Source organism: Mobula birostris, chromosome 25, assembly GCF_030028105.1.
Source record: "Mobula birostris isolate sMobBir1 chromosome 25, sMobBir1.hap1, whole genome shotgun sequence".
Classification (NCBI taxonomy): Eukaryota; Metazoa; Chordata; class Chondrichthyes; order Myliobatiformes; family Myliobatidae; genus Mobula; species Mobula birostris.
Window position 1 is genome coordinate 35,951,083 of NC_092394.1, and position 20,007 is coordinate 35,971,089.

General features: G+C 41.1%; 1 protein-coding gene across 1 annotated transcript in view; it reads right to left on the bottom strand.

The window, feature by feature from the left end:
* Window positions 1-17,237, bottom strand: part of slc5a2 (solute carrier family 5 member 2) — a 47,588-nt gene extending 30,351 nt beyond the window's left edge. The window contains exons 1-6 of the mRNA XM_072243616.1: window positions 17,074-17,237; window positions 4,351-4,422; window positions 3,521-3,625; window positions 1,924-1,983; window positions 1,104-1,208; window positions 765-870 (exon numbers count right to left, since the gene is read on the bottom strand). Of these exons, the coding sequence (XP_072099717.1) occupies window positions 765-870; window positions 1,104-1,208; window positions 1,924-1,983; window positions 3,521-3,625; window positions 4,351-4,422; window positions 17,074-17,196 (571 nt within the window). The 5' untranslated portion in view covers window positions 17,197-17,237. The remainder of the gene's footprint in view (window positions 1-764; window positions 871-1,103; window positions 1,209-1,923; window positions 1,984-3,520; window positions 3,626-4,350; window positions 4,423-17,073) is intronic.
* Window positions 17,238-20,007: the final 2,770 nt, after the last annotated feature.

A 20,007-nucleotide genomic window follows, 5' to 3' on the forward strand; every position in this document is an offset into this window, starting at 1 on the left:
ACCATCTAAACTGATTATATGTATAACACCCGGCTGTATGAATTATATGCAAATTTCAGTTATGTTGTGGAATCCAGTCAAAAAGTCATTTTAAATTTTGAGCTGGTGAAGATGTTAAAAATAACTTGTTTAATTAATTTTAATTGATTCAAGAGTGGGAGAAAAGTCAAAAGCTTTGATGCTTACTGATGTGTTTTTCTGCATCCTCAGCAGAGGGCCTCAGGGTCAGAGCCATCTTGTGCATTGGACAGTTGTCTGGATAGTGACACATTCATATCAAGGTAACTAGGGTTTGGGAGAATGCAGGGTTCTAAAAAGCTGAAGTCAGCTGTACCTCAACTGGGCATCCACCAAATTGGAACGTACTAGTAAGAATCACTGAATAAAGATACAAAAAAAAAACTAGGAGCTCATTTTTTCTTCTCCTCTCAACATAGATTCCCTGAGATCAGTTTTAACAAACAACGCCATTCCTTCTGAATGCAGGCCAGTGGTGGAATAGAAGGTCCCACATTATGTAGTTCAGTACTACAGTGGGGTGGGGGGGAGCATTTGACCCAGCACAGAGCAGATAAGGAAGCTGAGTCTATCCTAACTGTATGGCTCATTGCCAAAGTGGGTGAGATCAACTGACTCTACATAAAGCAGAGGTGGGAGCTTGCTTGTTTTGGCTGTCTATAGCTAAAGCGTCCATATTTTGAGCACTATATGCCTGAATGCAACACGTAAAGTCAATATTCGCCCACCTGATCTTCTTTGCCTACCTGTGACAGTATAGATACAAGTAATAATCAACAGTGCAATAACTGCAACGTAGATGTTCCACCCCAGAGCTTGTTGGATGAAAACTGCTCCAGAGAACATGTCCACCTATAATGTAAACAGACAAACAAGTCACCATTGGTAAATGAACACGAAATAGCAGGATTGTTTCCACCGGGATCCTTAAAGTGGAAGGTAGAACTCAAGGAACTCTTTCATAAACAGAGTCTGACTCTCAGGCACCATTAAGAAGAAAATTTCTCCATTAGAACGACTCTTATAAGCAGGCCTCTTGTTGGGGAAGCTAGGTGAATGACATAATGACATAAGGAGATACTTACCGAAATTTTGGTAAATATGTAAAGGAAGAGAGAGATAAGAGATAGGTATAGTCTAATTCGGTTTCCTCCAAACCTCTTCATTAGGTATTGGGGCATGGTGATGACCTGAAGAAAGGTACAAGTGGAATTCTCAAATAATGTCCAATTATATGCATCAAAAAAGAGTTAGCGAATATACAAAAATGCTTTGTCAGTATTTGAGTGCAGAGGACAGACAGGAAAATAATAACCCAGAAACATTAAATGGAACATGTATTTTCAATTTAGGATGATATACAAAAGCCAACCTCAATTAAAATCATTGACAGAAGATATTCTGTAGGTACTGGAAATCCAGAGTCACAGTTTACAAAATGCTGGAGGAACTCAGCATGTCAGGCGTCATCAATGGAAAGGAATAAAGTGTCTATGTTTCAAGCTGAAACCCTTCATCAGGACTCTCATGAATGATCTCAGGCGAAACGTCAAATATTCCTTCTATAGATGCTGTATGACCTGCTGAGTTCCCCTAGCATTTTGAGTGAATTAAAAATAATTGGGAATTAAATCAGGAAAATGGTATAAATTGCAGTTAAATTGCTTTTGCTTGCTAGAATCAAAGTTAGCATTACCACCCTCCCCCGCCCCATCCTTTCGCATATGGTATCCAACACTGAATGCAGCTTCAGGGGTCTAGATAACACGTTGCATATTGTCCTTCCATCTTTGAGACCTTGTTTGAGAAAGGATGTCACAGAATTCTCTATGCATCAACTAATAGCCAAAACTAGTATGAAACAAATGCTAAAGCAATTCAATTGCGATAGACTTTAATACTTACCCCGGCTGTCAGATAAACTGGAACGAAAAGCCAACCCAGAAGTAATACAACAAACAGGGCCTGTGGAATGAAAATCTCAATGTGAAAATTGGGTAGATCATCCCAAAAGAAACGACAGAGCATCTGCACTCGGCACCCTGGGTATCAATGACAGGAACACACGGGGAGCTGTGTGCAAACAGCAGAGGGCGCACTCATCATCCCAAACAAATACATGTCCAACCTGCCTGTCAGTGGCAGAGTCTGCACATACAACAGACGTCTCCCAACTAACTCAGAATGGAGAGGCTTGGAGCGGAAGCAAGTCATCACCAAACTCACGGGACTGCCTATGAAAAAGGGATTAGTCACTATTGGTCAGTAGTTCTATCAGTCCAGTCCTTAGGGGTTGCAACATTAATCGGTTAACTGCTGTTAGTGTGAGGACCATAATATAAAGTGTGATCCCGAACAGTCAATTTCAATTTTGAGTCTATTACTGAGATGTAAGCAATTTAGATTTAGATTTAGGGAGCAGTTTTAAAAATAATGCAGATGATATTAAACCTGGTAAAGCAGTAATCAGGACACTTGTAGGATAATGGAGTATGACAGACAAGGAAAACAATGGAGTCAGTAAATCTTCCGTAGAAAGCACTTTAAGAGGAACATTAGGGCATTGAACAGGACAGCAGAGCAGTAAGCATTACGGCTCGCGTTGTCGTGTTGTCCATGATGCCAATCCAGCCTAATACCACCTGCCTACACAAGGTCTATATCCTTCCGTTCTGACTGTTCATGTATCTGTATAAATATCTTAAAAATTGCTGTCGTATCTGCATGCACCAGCTCCACTGGCAGAACTTCTCAGACTTCTCTCACTCTATGTTAAAAAAACATAAACCTCCTTTAAACTTTTCCCATTTCACCATAAAGTTATGCCCTCTGGTATCTGACTTTTCTAGTCTGGGGAGAAGACTCTGACTATCTCCCTTTTCTATCCCTCTCAGTATTTTTTACAGGGTATACTGTACTTCTGTCAGGCTGCCCTTCAGCCTCGGGTGCTCCAGGGAAAACAATCGAAACTTGTTCAACCTCTCCTTAAAGTTAATATTCTACATGACTCATATGGAAAAATGGTATACTAAAAAGGGGATGATTTTGCAAAAGCAATGATAACTTTGATGTCCTTTCACTTAACTAAAGCAATTTTAAAAATATGAGTTATTTAGATTTACAAATAATGGAATAAAATATGAAGGCAAACAGGTCATACCAGAACTGTACAAATTATTGGATAGGCATTAGCTGGAGTATTGGAAATGATGAAAGGTTACAAACTGCAAATTTGGAAACTTGAAATAAAACCAGAAATGCTGGAATTACTCCGCAATTCAGGCAGCACCTGTGGAAGGAAAACAGAATTAATATTTAAAGCCAAAACCCTTTCTGGATGCAACATTGGATCCAGTACTAAGACAGTGTGTCTCACACTGTCCAGGATATATGAAGAGGGTCCATCTGGAGGAAAACTCAGAATTCCAGAGATTCATCAGTCAAGGTTATCAAAATGATTACTGTCTTTGAATTTAAGCTCAGTTTCTTTCATTGTACTTACATTCCACTCAAAGCCACCGACTGCTAAACCATTTGCTGCTCCTGTGCCTGCTAATCCAACAAAATGTCCACTTCCGATATTACTGGCAAAAAGCGAGGCTCCAATCTGGAATTCGAATTGAGAAAGACAGTTTTTCCCCCCATGAAAAAGCCGTTAAAATGTCTGTCCTTTGCAAAAATGGACAATTGACTGTCAAAACAAAACATTTTCCTCTAGCAAAGAAATTCAGAGTACTAGGCAAACAAAAGAAACTACACTTTCAATTCAGAAACCTCGATGCAATCACCTTACACCTTGGAGAGGCTTAGTAACAAAAGGAATACTTATCAGCAATTACATAATTGAGCACTATTTTTTAGAACTACAATTTGAAACATGCTGCAATCACATAACATGCCAAGAGAATTTCCACATCACTGAGAAACCCTGGGTTGTCCAAATCATCTTAAAAGCTACCTGTTGCTGCTGACAAACATGAAGCATTAACTTAACTTCTTGTTGTTTATGGGCTTTTATCCAATTCTAACCATTTGTATTTTTACATATTCAGGCTGTGATATACTTGTCAATTGTGGCTTATTGTCCAACAATGACAAATTTGTGAATTTACATAAAAGTTCAAATGATAGATTTATAACAATTTAGCAGTTTTAATTTATGAAGCTGTTATATGTCTTATAGTCTTATCGAGAAGGCAGGTGTATGGGGTTGAGTGGGATCCAGGATCAGCCATGATGGAATGCCAGAGCAGAGTCGATGGGCTGAATGGCCTAATTCTGCTCCTATGTCTTATGGTCTTAGAGTAAATCAAGAAAATAGTTGTCACTTACAGTGTACCATTTCATGTTCCTCCCAGCCAAGAAGTATCCACCCACTGTTCCACGGTTCGTCCTACACATGGACTAAACAAAAAAAAAGCAAGATATATTAGACAACAAATCAGATTAGAATTGATATATCTATCAGCAAATAACTATGCCTGTTTGGAAAGAAGAAGCAATTTGTAGCAGATCTGAAGAGTTACGATGAGTGTTTAAAACACTTGTTGGAGACTATGTCCTCCAAGTGAAAGGACAAGAGGGGATTTGGAGAGAGAAGAACAAGAAGTCTGTCAATTAGGTCCCATCCTGATCAATCCCACCACTCTGTATTTTAAATATTCAAGCTGATGCACAGGAACTGATATACAGGTGACCTATAACAGCTCCAGCTTTAAATAGACAGGTAAATTTAGAGCTTGAGTTATTGGTAGATACTGCAAAATGAATTGTGCAAACCTGTCCCAATGCTGCTAGTGTGGAGAATTGTACATTCAAATTGGCATGAGGGGCTTTAATACGGTGCACAGCTTGGTAAATGAGTGGCTACATATCCTGATGGCAAGGATGTTGTGTATTTAATGTTTCAATAATCTTTGAGTAGCCTTGCATATATATTGTTTGATTGAGCATTCTTAGGCATTTAATTAATTCATTGCAGGTTATATGTATAAATATGAGAATTGCATACTTCATCATGCTGCCACGTGATATGTTTGTGCCTCACTTAAAGTAAAACTCAAAATTAGACCCGCATTTTCGAACTCCCGTATCTTCCTTTGAATTAGTTTAATAATTTGAAGTTACAAAACGTAACAAAAAGTCTGTGTGATATCTCCATTCCTCTCAAGCTTGTACGGAATGAATAAATTTGCCAAAGGAGAGTGCTTGGTGTGGGCTTATCAGGGGGAAATTACACTGGTGCATAAGGACAGCTCAGTAAGAACAGGGACGTGAAGAACAGCATAGGAGAGAGGGTTGACAAACATTAGAAATGCACCAGTGTGACTTCCTCCTCCTTCTCCCCACAGCCTCCCCACTATCAAGACCACAATGCCAGAAAAAAGGCAAAGAACAGTCTTAATAGATAAGTAGAAGTGTTTCTTTCCATTTATAGTGCAGAATTGGTGAGGATAAGTAAGATCTGCATATAGGTAAGCAACAGGCATGAATGGAAGACCAAGTATGTTCCACACCAAGACCAAGATCAAAGATGATGCCATCATGATGTTCCACACAGGTTTCCTCTCAGGTGATTCAGGTTGGAATCTTATATGAACAACCCATAAAAGTTGTCAATGATAAACACTACAAAATACTTCCTGCACTGCGAGAAGGATTGCAGTCAATGTCAAAAAGCTTGGGAGATTTAAATGTCAAATGCAGCAGGTTCTACCTGGAGCTTGGATCCCATCTGTTTCCATGACAGAAATCGTAGCTAACTCCACGTAGGCATTTGCGGTATCTTCCATTGCATCTCCGGCAGCTGCCATCCAATGGGAACTGCAGTGGAAGCTTTGGCTGGTAGTATTGAGGATGTTGAATGGGGCAAAATGCATTACTGTGATCTCATTAGGGTTGCTGAAGCACCAGACAGGAGGTGTGACAGAGACTTGTAAGGTACAAATGTACCTCCTCTTTTAGTCACTGCTGCTTCTGCAATGTCTTTGTCAGCCATCCTAGTACATACGTCCATTTGGCTGGCTGCAAACCGTCCTAAGCTCAGAAATATTGAACACTTCCCTCCAGAGTTACTTGCAGTCTCCTCTATTGCAGGCTTCTATCAGCCAAGTTGCAGTTGATGGAGTAGGACTGCATATGGCACCAGACAGGAAAAAGCACAAGGAAGAATGGATTAAGAAAATACAGAAGGTGAAGTAGCTGACACTTGTATGGAATTTGGTAGGCTTTAATTTATCAATTTTAAAATATTGCTTTTATTTTTCCATCGGACCTTTGTAAGCGGTATTGGTTGTTTTACAGGTAATTGGTTAATGATAAGAATTCAAAGTACTTAAGGAACAATCTGACCAATTTGAGTGTCTGGCTTTCCTCTTCCCTTCTACTCTCTGCTTTCTTCTCCACGTGTACAGTACTTGATCCTTCTTATGAGATTGGTGCTGAAGAACTGTCTTTGGTGGTTGGAATTAAGAACTGTTCCTGGAAGACGGATCAGTTCTGGCATATTGTGAAGGTAGTCTGGCATGTTGAAGAGTGTTATATTTCTTAGGTGAGACATAGGTCAGTGCAGGTCAGTATGATGTCAGACAGGTCAGAGCCAGTGCTATGGAGTACTGGTTCCACGAGGGGAGATGCTGCAGCTCTCTTAAAAATATATGAAAGCAGGACTTTCAGTTAAATCTTGAAACATCTAAAAATTATCCATCTGGAAAAGGATCAGTTCTTGGCACTCAATTATCTACTATTTATATTAACCACCCAGAGAATGGAGCAGCAGACAAGGTATCCAAGATTGCCAGTGGCACTACAATTGATGGGAAGACATATTTATGGTGAGCATATTTGGCTCTGCAACAGAATACAGATAAATAGAGTGAGCAGACTAAAATTTGAACGTGTGAAATCATGCCCTTTATATGTGGAATCAAAGTGCAAACTAATATCTAAAAGGAGGGAAATTGCAAATAGAGTGAACTACGTGTTTTTGTGCAAGAAATACAAAAAAAAAGTTTGGAGGCAGGAGCAACAAGTAGTTAGAAAGGTGAATAGCATAATGGCCTTTATTACAAGGGGTTGGAATCTAGAAATAGAGAATCATAGCGGCAGTAGGTGAAGACAAACTGGAATTGTTACGGTACGCACCTGACCGTGCCAGCCTCCAAGGTTTAATCGATCCGATTCTTCAGAGTACGGATAGCTACCACAGTCCTTTTAAAGCTTTTAGTCCTCTCCGCTAACTGGCAGCCATGTTTTGGTGCCAAAATTTGGATACTTAAAGAGCGCTTGAACACAGGTTCAGGGCTCAATCATCAGCTCAACTTTGGTTCACTCTGTGGTTGTGTTTAGGATTTCTGTCTTATTTGGAGTCTCGTCTAGTCTTGTTAGGCTCTTGTCTAGGCATCCAGCCAAGAATCCTGTTCTCATCTCGGTCTGGAAATCGTGTCTGAATTCTCGTCTTGGATACTCCAGCACTTGGGTCCTTACAGTGCTTGCCTAGGCCTCTCGTTGCAGGAATACAGTGCACAAGTTTTGTCTTCTTATTTAAGAAAGGGTGTATGGTGTTGGAGGAAGTTGCATGACTTATTGGAGCAAACCGTTGACTTAGAGCTACCACAAGTTATTACAATATTTGAGACCTGTACCAAAACTCAACTCATACAGACCAGCTCTCCTTTGACTGAGGTGGAGTTCTTTCAGTTCAAGCCATCTTTTGTATTAATTTGATGTCGGTTTCTGAATATTTTAGAAATGCTCACCTATTTGCCCATTTTACATTTACATTGCTAACGTAATCTTCCTGCAATATAAAGGCTACCTGCGAAAGAAGAACCCTAAAACAAGAGGAGTATTCTTATTCAAAGACATCCATATCAGATCACATGAACATCTCTGCTGGACTTTTTCCAGAACATTGGCCCGTTCCAGTCAATAAACTCAATGAACAAAACACTTGATGCAATGATTCTCTTTAATCTTTCACTTACACTGACAATTGCGCTAAAGAAGGAGCAATTGAAATTCCTCCATGATGTTTCCTTGTAATTTTTTGTGGGGCCGTTGACTCTTCAAGTCAGTGAACTCTTACAGGGTCAGATGGAAGGTTCTGAAATGCTGATTGATGATAGCTGTGCGCTTAACCATGTCTCTCCCTATTCGGTAATAATGTTAATTATTAGCCCTTATGCTGCTGACGGATTTTAGGAATTTACTGGATCAAATTTTTTTTCCTTTTCAATTGAACTGCTGTGACCTTGAAGTAAACTCTAATATTAGGAAAATAAAAGCAAATCTTGTTCTCTTGTAATTATCGCAGGGGATTTTAAAATTTTGTTCTCTGAAGCTTCAATGCAAAAATGTCCAATCGTAGCCTAAAACTAACATATCTATCTCATTTTTGAATCTGAGCTGATATTCAAATGTCAATTTGTTAGAGAATTGTATTGGTAAGTTGTAACGTGAAATCCCTCAATGAAATATATTCGCAGCCAAGTCTGTTGGGACAGGTGTTTAAAAAAATCTGTTGGACTATGCTTAAGGCAGGTAATGTTATCAGCAGGATTTCTCAAATAGTATAAAGATATAGAGAGCCATTGAGGATGCCTTTACATTATATTTGAATATTCAAGACACCACCTGCAGCTTGAAGTGCGGGCAGAGCTGACTCACCGTGCTTTAAATTTAGCTTAGAGGAGATTTGGATTAATTAATTTTGTTTCTCCTCCCACATATTTTACCTGACTTATTGAATACATTCAGCATCTTCCGCCTCTGACAAAGTTCATAATTTAGTTGACCTGGCCAGACTTAGTACGTGAATTGCCCAGACCCAGTTGGTTAATGAGTTGTCCAAGTCCAACCTCTGCATGAGTTGCCTGCACTCAGTTGATCATTATCATCATTATTTAGATCAAAGCAGTTGATAAGGTTTGAGGGGTTGAAATGCAAGTTCCAAATGAAATTGCATTTAACTTTCATGGGGCATCAAAATGGAATAGTTTGACATAAGCTCCTTTGATCCATGGGGTCTTGGCAAGCTTGGCATAGAAATTGCAGGTTCAGGATTTACACTACTAGTTTCTCTTGATGTTAAAACCAATTCAGAAAATAAAATCATTCAGCCAGTACTAGGAGCGTTGGTTGAAGTTTTTCCAAATGCTTTCCTCTGTTTTCCTTGCCTTTTCTGAGCAAGATTGATCATTGCTACAAAGGATTCCACAGGAGGTGGTTGTCCCTCAAGATCTCATTCAAATAGCCACTTACTAGCAAAAAAAAATGGCTGTGAAATGTTTGTTTGAGGGGAAGATCATTGTTGCCGTAAATCCCATACTCTCCTTATGCCCCAGTTCACAGAGTAATGGAGCATACAATGGTAAAATTGACCAAGAGCTAGATTATCGGCACCCAATTGCCCACCATTGAGAACATCTACCATAAACGCTCCTGGGCAGGGCGAAAAGCATTATCAGGGATGCATCTCACCCTAACCATGGACTTCTTACTCTCCTCCCATCTGGTAGGCGCTACAGGAGCCTCCGCTCCCGCACCAGCAGGCACAGAAAGAGCTTCTTCCCTGAGGCTGTGACCCTGCTGAACCTCTCATCACAGCGCTAAGCAGTATTGCATCTGTATTGTACCGTCTCAGTACTTTTATATTTGTGTGGTGTAGCACTTTTTTTATTCACAGTTATTTTGTAAATAACAGTATTCTTTGCTTTTCTGGTCTGATGCTAAGTGTATTTCATTTGCTTTGTAACTGTACTCAGCACAATGACAATTAGGTTGAATCTAATCTAATCTAATTAGCAAGATCCCTGGCTGATTTTTTCCCAACGTAAATCCAGAGATATTGAGGCCAGCTATAGCAATGGAGAGCAATCCAAGTATATCATGCAGTTTGTGTTTCAGTAGTTTATGAAGTAAGATGAAAGAGATCAGAATTGGGCCCTAAGTTACTAAGATACACCCCTAAAACAGAGGGACCCAATATTCCATTTTACCATGCTAGACACAGAGAGTCCAAGACTTCCAGTAAACAGACTCTTGATGCCTAGTCAGCATGTGTGTAATCATCAACAAGTGATGAGGTTGCATCTAAAGGATAAACAGCTCCAACAATGGTCACAGAAGACTTGAATGCTGTATATTGCTCTATCTTTTAGAAAGTCCAAGTAGACCAATAACAGGAGGACCACAATTCTAATATGGTCATATTGTAGTTTTACTGCTCCTCACTGTGTGTAGTTCCATTGCCCTTTACAAGTTATATTTCCACTCTCTTTTCTAGAATACAGTTCCACTGCCTCTCATAGTACAGTTCTGTCATTAAGAGGGGAAGGGGTGGGATGTGAAGGTAGACTCAGTGATGATTAGCCTAATAGTACTTCAATATAGGGCAGTAGAATTTTATTCAGTAAAGGATGGAAGAATTATAACATGTAAAGGTAAGTGGAACAGTACCCATACAAGGACAATATAACAGTAGTGAATTGTGGATCTCCAGCAGTCTGGTTTCAATTCTGATCTGCTGTGATGTCTGTGTGGAGTTTGCACATTTGTCACATGACCACATGCATTTCTGACTGGTGCCATGGATTTCTCCCCCATTACAAGCATCTGCTGGTGGGCTATCTGGTTCTTATAAAATTGGGGGTAACGGATCCATAGCCCAGTGACACCACATTCTAGGGATCTCCAGGGAGTGGTAGGACGTTTGGTGGTGGGCTTGTTGTACTCCACCCAGGGGCAGCTCATCCAACTTTGGTCCCCACCTGCCACCTGGCTCTGACCTGTGGCTCCAAGTAACTGTTTGCATGCGACGGTGGCCACACCCCAGCACGCCACTCCGACAGGCGGGCTAAGCCAGATGAGAGAGAGATATGCCTACTGCAGCACGCCAAGCCAGTTCTGGCCGACTGGACGGATGAGATCAACTACAACATCCAACGGTCAAGAAGACGGTGCTGCAATGTTTTGCGAAGGGTGTGACAAGGCACAGAAGGTGTCATGGCTCTCCACTGCAGCTGAGGAAGTCTCCAGTCATGATGATTTTTTTGTACCACTGGACCAAGATTTTTGAGGCTGAGAGAGTCGAACTGCCCTAGTGCAATGGCTTTTTCACTAGAAAACTCCTCCTGCACAGGATAAATCATTGTTGGAAACGATGGACAACTAGCACCATATTCAACACTAGTGTGCAGGACTTTGCCCTAGATTGGGGCAGCAGAACTAGTATGTCCTAGGTTGCACCGCCATTCCATCATCACTGATTTATTATCCCTCTCAATCCCATTCTCCTGCTTTCTCCTCGTAACCTTCACTGCCCTGAGTAATCCTTTCAAACTTTGCTTTAAATATACTCAATGACTTGGGCTGTGCAGCCATCTATGGCAACAAATTCCACAGATTCTCTACCCTCCAGCTAAAGAAACTCCTCCTCATCTCTGCTGTAAATGGATGTCGCTCTATTCTGAGGCTGATTCCTCCGGTCCTAGACTCCCCCACTAAAGGAAGCATCCTCTGCACATGCACTCTATCTAGGCCTTTCTGTATTCAATGGGGTTTAATGAGATCCCCCCTCCTTTTCTAAATTCCATCGAGAACAAGCCCAGAGTCATCAAATGCTCCTTATATGTCAACCCCTTCATTCCTGGAATCATTCTCAAGTACCTCCTCTGGACCCTCTCCAATGTCAACACATCATTTCGGAGATAATGGGCCTAAAACTGCTCACAATACTCTGTGTGGTCTGATCAAGGCCTCAGCATTACAACCTTGCTCTCATATTTTAGTATTCTTGAAATGAATTCTAACAATTGATTTGCCTTCCTCACCACCAACTCAACCTGCAAGTTAACCTTGAGGGAATCCCAAATCTGAGGCGCAAAGTGACTCCTGAAAGATCATTACTAATGCCTCCACAATCTCTTCAGTCTTCTCTTTCAGAACCCTGGAGCATAGACCACCTGGTCCAGGTGTAACTTCACACCTTTTAGCCTTCCAAGCACTTTCTCTTTAGTCATAAAACTATCCTCATTTATGCCCCCTGACATATTCAAATTTCTGGCACACTGCTAGTGTCTTCCACAGTGAAGACTGACACAAAATACTTATTAAGTTTTTCTGTCATTTTCTTGTCCCCCACACTACCATTCCAGGGTCATTTTCCAGCAGTCTGATATCCACTCTTGCCTCTCATTTACTCTTTATATATTTGAATAAAATTTTGGTATCTTCTTTGATATTATTGGCTAGCTTACCTTCATATTTTATCTTTTCCCTTCTTATGGCTTTTTTAGTTGCCTTTTGTTGGTTCTTAAAAGCTTCCCAATGCTCTAATTTCACACTAATTTTTGCTATGTTATATGCCCTCTCCTTTCCTTTAATGCTGTCTTTGATTTCCCTTCTCAGCCACGGTTGCCTCATCCTCCCTTTTGAACTTTTCATCACCTTTAGGTTGTATCTATTCTGCTTTTTCTGAATTGACCCCCAAAATTTCAGCCATTGCTGTTTTGCCATCATCCCTGCTAGTATCCCCTTCCAGTCAACTTTGGTCGGCCCCACTCTTATGCCTCTGTAATTTCCCTTCCTCCACTGTAATACTGAAACATCTGACATTATCTTCTCCCTCTCAAACTGCAGCATGAATTTTATTGTTATGATTACTGACTCCTAAGGGGTCCTTTATTTAAGCTCCCTAATCAAATCTGGTTCATAACACAACGCCCAATCCAGAATTGCCTCTCTACTAGTGGGCCCAACTATAAGTTTCTCTAAAAATCATCTCATAGGTATTCAACAAATTCCCTCTCTTGGGATCCAGCACCAACATGATTTTCCCAATCTACCTGCATATTGAAATCCCCCATCACTATTGTAACATTGCCCCCTTTTACATGCTTTTTCTATCTCCTGCTGTAATTTGTATCCCACATTCTGGCTATTATTTGGAGGCCTGTATATAACTCCCCTAAGGGTGTTTTTTTCATCCTTGCAATTTTTTAACTCTATCCACATCTTCCGATCCTATGTCACTTCTTTCTAAAGATATGATTTCATTTAATACCAACAGAACCACCCCACCCACTCTGCCTATCTGCCTGTCCTTTTGATAAAATATGTACCCTTGGAGGTTAAGCTCACAACTATAATCTTCCTTCATCCATGACTCAACGATGTCTACAACATCACAATTGCCAAACTCTAACTGTGCTACAAGATCATCTACCTTATCCTGTATACTGCATGCAATCAAATACTGTATATCACCTTAAGTCCTGTATTCATCACCCTTTTTGCGTTGTCCTCATGTTACATTCAACTCATCCTACTGACTACAATTTTGCCCTACCATCTGCCTGTCCTTCTACACAGTCTCACTACACACAGCATCTACTTGTATACCATTTGCCCCATCTTCAGCCCTATCATTTTGTTCCAATTACACTGCCTAATTAATTTAAATCCTCCCAAACATCTCTAGCAAACCTGCCCGCAAGGATATGGGTTCATGTGTAAGCTGTCCTTTGTTGTGCAGGTCACACCTTCCCCAGAGGAGATCCCAATGATCCAGAAATCTGAAACCTTGCCCCTTATACCAATTCCTCAGCCACACATTCATCTGCCAAGTTAACCCATGCTTACCCTCACTGGAACATTGCATCGGCAGCAATCCAGAGATTACTACCCTGCGAATCCTACTTTTCAGCTTTCTACCTAATTTTCAATATTCTTTCTTCAGGACCTCCACCCTTTTCCTAACTATATCACTGGTACCAATATGTACCATGACTTCTGGCTGCTTACCCTCCCGCTTCAGAATGCTGTGGACCGAATCGGAGACATCGCTGACCCTGGTGCCTGGGAGGCAAAATACCATCCAAGTTTCTTTTTCATGTCCACAGAATCTCCTGTCTGTTCATCTGACTATGGAATCCCCTTTCACTGCTGAACTCCTCTTCACCTCACTTCCCTTCTGAGCTACAGAGCCGGATTCAGTGCCGGAGACCCTGTTTTCTGCGGCTTCTCCCTGGCAGCTTGTCCCCCTGCCTCTTCACACCCCCCACAACAATTTCCAAAGCCGTATACAGTACTTATTATTGAGGGAAAAGGCCACAGGGATACTTTGTACAGGCTGCCCATATCCCTTCCTCTTCCTGACAGTCACCCAGGTACCTGCCTCCTGCAACAGGATTAACTACCTCACTGTAGCTCCTATCTTTCACCTCCTCATCCCCCCATATGAGCTGAAACTGTAGCTCCACTTCCTCAGCACAGTCTCTAAGGAGCAGCAGCTCAAAGCACTTTGTGCAGATGTAGTTATCAGAATAATGAGGCCTTCGAGCCTATGTGGGAAGCTGGAGAGTATTGGGCTCTGAGGCTTTTAGGGCATCTGTATTTGTTTATTGTTGTCTTAGTGAGAGTCATTAAACCCTGGTGCTTTCTGCTTAATTTTGTTAAGTTTATTTTGACTGACATAGGCTTTCTGTATTCTGTGATTATTTAAGCGGAGTCCCAATTAGTGCTTATTGCTGGGTCCTAACTTTGAGAATGTTACGTCATGCAGAGTTGCTCTGCCACGCCACCGAAGTCTTGTTGGAACCCTTATGAATGAACCACGGTCACAGCCCCCAGATGTGAGTCTGTCTTTCCTCTGCACTCGGGTTCAGGCTTTGCCAGTGCTCATTGTGACAATCAGGGGGACTGGAGGGCTCCCAGTCTTCCCTATCTCACACAAGGAACATACCACTATCTCTGGACCTATTATCAGCACACTAGCTATGTACTAATAGACAAAGAGTGGGAAAAAAACTTCCTAGAAACTCACTTAGAACCTCCGCCTGTGTTTGCCCAAGCATGGGCAATAGAACGGTTCTTTTTAGAGACCAAGATTTAGTCTGTTATAGAACAACAGGAGCACCGCAGTGGGGCAGTGGAACTGTTTCCTGGTAGAGGGATTGGAATAACATTTTTAATGGAGTAATGAATCTCTAAACAGTGTGTTCAGTGGATCTGTGTTCCACCGTTGGATAAGTCAGTGGAATCATATGAAGGTTGTGTCCGAGGACGGTAGGTTGGTCTAACTAGGAGAGATTAGAGTTCAAATTTCAAAGTACATTTACTATCGAAGTATGTATACTATATACAATCTTGAGATTCATCTCCTTTCATGAAGCCTTAAAGCAAAGAAATCCAATGGAAACCATTAAAAAAAGCAATTGACAAGGTTCTCCACTGTAGGCTCATTCAAAAAGTCAGGAGGTTTGGGATCTTAGGAAACTTAGCTGTGTGTATTCAGAATTGGCTTGCCCATAGAAGGCAGAGAGTAGTTGTAGATACAGCGTTGTCTGCCTGGAGGTCAGTGACCAGTGGTGTTCCACTGGGATCTGCTCCGAGATCCTTACTCTTTTGAATTTTTATAGAAATGGAAGGGTGATTCAGTAAGTTTGCAGATAACACAAAGGTTGGTGATGTTGTGGATAGTGTAGACGGGTGTTGTAGGTTACAGCAGACATTAATAAGATTTAGAGTGGAGCTGAGAAGTGATAGGTAGAGTTCAACTCAGAAGTGTGAAGTGATTCATGTTAGGGCAAACTTGAAGGCAGAAAATAGGGCTAATAGCAGGATTCTTAACAGTATGGAGGAACAGAGGGGCCTTGGGGTTCACGTCCATAGATCCCTCAATGTTGCAGTGCAAGTTGATCGGCTGGCTAAGAAGGCATTTGGTGCATTGGCTTTCATCAGTTGGGGATTGTGTTCAAGAGCCATGAGGTAATGTTGCAGCTCTGTAAAAATTTGGTTAGACCACACTTGAAGTGTATTGCTTTGCTTTCCAGCGTCTGCAGATTTTCTCTGGTTCTTAAAGTATGGTGTTCAGTTCTGGCCACCTCATTATAGGAAGCTTTCGAGAGAGTGCAGAGAAGATTTCCCAGGATGATTCTTGGATAAGAAAGCATGCCTTATGAGGATAGTTGAGCGAGTTAGAGTTTTTCTCTTTGGAAAGAAGGAGGATGAAAGCTGACTTGATAGAGGTGTACAATATGAGAGGGAGGCATAGTTCTGATGGAGGGAAATGGCATAAATTTAAGATGTTGGAAGGAAAGTATGAGGGTTAAGTCAGAGGCAGGTTTTTTTTTACACAGGGAGTGGTAGATGTGTGGCACACTGCCAGGCAGATACATTAGGGACATTTTGAGTCTCCTGGATGGGCATATGGATGAAAGGAAAATGGGAGGAAGGCTATGTGGAAGGGAAGGGTTAGATAGATCTTGGAGTAGGTTAAAAGGTCAGCACAGCATCATGGGCTGAAGGGTCTGTATTGTGCTGTACTGTTCTTTGTTCTTTGACTTTGGTGGCAGTGGGTGGAAGATCACCAGAGTTGGTAAGGTTGGTGGTAGCGTGGGACACAATGGCTGGTGCTTCTTCGTGAGGTTCTGTGCATGGGGTAGGTAAGAAGAGGTTTCTGAAAGCTGTCGTTTGGCCTCAGCAAGGTAGAGGTCAGTTCACCAGACTACAACAGCCCTGGCCTTGTCTGCAGGTTTGTGGTAAGGTTGGGATTGGTGCAGAGAAAGAAGAGGGTAGTGCATTTAGAGGGGATGAATTTAGAATAGGCCTGAGGAAGGGTGAAGTTGGGATGGTTGGTATCTCATCAGCAGTTACGGAAGATTTGTTAATCAGTACTCAAAAGCACCATAAGGTTGGGTACATAGAGAAAAATCAAGGGATGTAATGTTTGCGCAGGTAATTGGGGCTGAGGTGCAAAATCATTCATAATTTTATTGTATAGTAGTGAGTCCAAGTAGCCTACTCTTCCTTCAATTTCCTATATCCTTACTTGCTTTTGTTCAGTAGGAATGAACCTGGCTATTTAACTGTAGAGTACCAGATCCAAACCCAAAAACAGAATAACATAACTCAATCCAAGGGTGAGCTACTCTAATCAGAACTTCATGGAGAAGAGACATTTAACCAAAATATAGTGACAGCATAACGATTTTGCACAAGGGTAAATATCCAAGGAGAAGATAACTCAAGAAAGGCGAGGGAGTAAATACTTACCCACAATCCAATGCCAATGACTAAAATAAAGTACAGGGTAATCACACTGATATCTGCAGCATTGTTGATGGCCACAGCTTGGGAAGGAGATGCAATGACTGTTGGAGATGCAGAAGACTTCATTTCAGCTCAGTACGTAGATGGGGAATGCACCAGCCAAGAAAGAGATTGAGATAATAGCTGATATTACGAGAGACTGGCCTATTAATACAAAGCTAATAAGTAATGATTGAACCAATCACGTTTAATAGGTTACTGAGTGGCAAAAACATTCCAATTCAACATTAGTTGTCACTCAAGGGAGACGTTCTTAGTTGTTCAAACATCAGATTTTATCAAAAAGGATCTTATTGAATTGCTATGCTATGGTATTGAGGCAGACTGGTTAGGTACCAGCCCAGATCTCTGTTGGGAAATTTACTTACTGTAATAATGTTTTTGTAAACTGACAAAGAAGGTGTTAACATTTGATAGCTTAAATTCAAATAAAAGTTCACAGTTTTAACTTAACTTGGCACACAGGTATCAGTCTATCTTAAGTATCTCCTCTACTGTCACGATGAGGCCTCTCTGAACTTGGAGGAGCAGCACCTCATATTCTGTTAGGGTAGTTTCCAACCTGATGGCGTAAACATCAATTTCTACACCTTCCAGTAATTTTTCCCGCTGCTCCTTCACTCTTTTACCATTCCCTATTTTGGCTCCCCTCTTAACCCTTCTCTTCTCCTCACCTGCCTATAACCTCTCTCTGGCACCCCTCCTCCCCCGCTTTCTTCCATGGCCGAATCTCCTCAGATTCCTTCTTCTTCAGCCCTTGACTCTTTCCACCTATAACTTCCCAGTTCTTGCTTCATCCACCCCTCTCCCCGGCTTCACCTATCACCTTATAACTTGGCCTCCCTCTCCTCCCCCACCTTCGTATTCTGTTTTCTCCTCCGTCCTTTCCAGTGCTGATGAAGGGTCTTGGCCTGATACATCAACTCTTTATTTCTCTCCATAGATGCTGCCTGACCTGCTGAGTTCTTCCAGCATTTTAACAAAATTGAGTCTTGAGAGCAGTGGATTTCTTCCTAAGCGATTCTTTACAGGACCTTCAACATCTGCGTGTAACAAAAAAATAGCGTCCAATTTTTCAGGGATCCTGATGGTTCAGCATCTGGATCACTCACTAATTTGCAATGTAAGTTATGTTTCCAGGGAGCAAGTGGGGTGTGTGGCCTGAGTCAAGGGTCCAGTATGCAGCCAGTGCTGTAGTGTGGATTGTGGCCTGGTTGTGAGGCTGGAGCTGTGGGGTCTGGAAGACCGGTGGTCAAAGATTGTGGGAAGATTTTCAGTTGGAGTCGGGGTCTGGAGTGCTAGTTCATCTTCTGCTTCATTTAAACCGTATCAATTCATTGAAAAAATTACATTACTATTGAATATGTGAAAAAAAGGGAAAAACATTGTGCTTGGGTCTTAATAGAAATAATACCCAATGGTCTGGAAAAACTGCTAGTCTGGCATGACCGGACAAGAGTGCTGATATTTAAGAGAATTTGGAAAGTCAGCCAGAAAGTAAGTATAAATTCAGTAAGAAAGTAAGTGGAGATCTTTCCAGAAAAAGGTAAGGTGAGGTAACATTCCATTGAATACCTAGACTTAAAAGCTAGATATCTACTGTGTAAAAAGTGTTTGATATATGGATGGATTTAATAACATGGGGAATGGAGCAACAGAAGGCTGTCCAAGGCATCTGCACTGAGACCACCCAAAGATAAAATAAAATAGAAGGAAAGAGAATTATAAGCAAGAAAATAGACATTGTATCCTGGAACGCTGAGTGACATGTTGCTTTCCCTGTTGGATTCAGGGTCTCATCCAACAAATCTAAAAACTCCTGGGAAGATAGGGTGCAGTTAAAGGTCATGGTTCATGTTGGAATCAATGTCATATTCATGGTCTTTACCCAGAAATCAAGATATTAGCGCTAGGTAATAAAGCAAACCATAGATGCTGTTGAGCTCCAAATACTTTTGTACAACAGAATGAATGAATTAACAATAGAAAGATTAACGGGAAATTATACAGTAGAAAGGCTGGTGCAGAATTAAAGAATTCACATTCTTTGCATATGGAGTAACCTTTACTGAAGAGAAGGGCATTGCCCATGTCACGATGATGCTCTGATCCAAAGGATAAATACCTTATAAATCTTCACAAACAGCATTTTCCACATTTAGTTATGCTTAGTCTGGTACTCATAACATAGTACTGGAAGCTGGTTAATTCACTAGACAGCTTTGTTGGACTCTGGTTTAGTAGAGTATTATTTTTATGTCACTAGCCATATAAAATCATTTACGTTTCCCTTGTAATGCTGACACTTCTGTTTCAAACAGACTGATTCCCTGCATTAACTGATAGAATGCCGCGGCTAATTGGATGTGATCAATGTTAGGTTAACTTTTAAAAATTAACTGTGCTGTGCTGCTGAAGTTTAAAAAGAACTAGCACTCAACCAAGTTCAATGGCAATTTATCTTCACACAGAGGTGCTCCTTACCACATGAATAAATGTGAGCTATGGACTCTGCCATCCTATTCAGATGAATCTTGGTCATTGAAACCTTGTTAAGGTTAATCAGGAATCAAATATATGCTGAGACTAGAAAATGCCTGTGAACACAAAACCTCATCCCCTACATTAAAATTCTCAAGACACTCTTTTCCCGTAACATACTGTAGAAAGAATAACATTAATGAATAATGTTTCAGTTGGAGACAAAAATGATGCTGCCTGACTTGCTGAGTTCCTCTGGCATTTTGTGTGTGTTGCTCAAGATTTCCAGCATCTTCAAAATCCCTTGTGTTTACATTTTCCTTATCAATCAGGCTAGATCAGGGCCCCCAACCTTTTTAATGCCATGAACCAATACCATTTAGAAAAAGGTTTCCG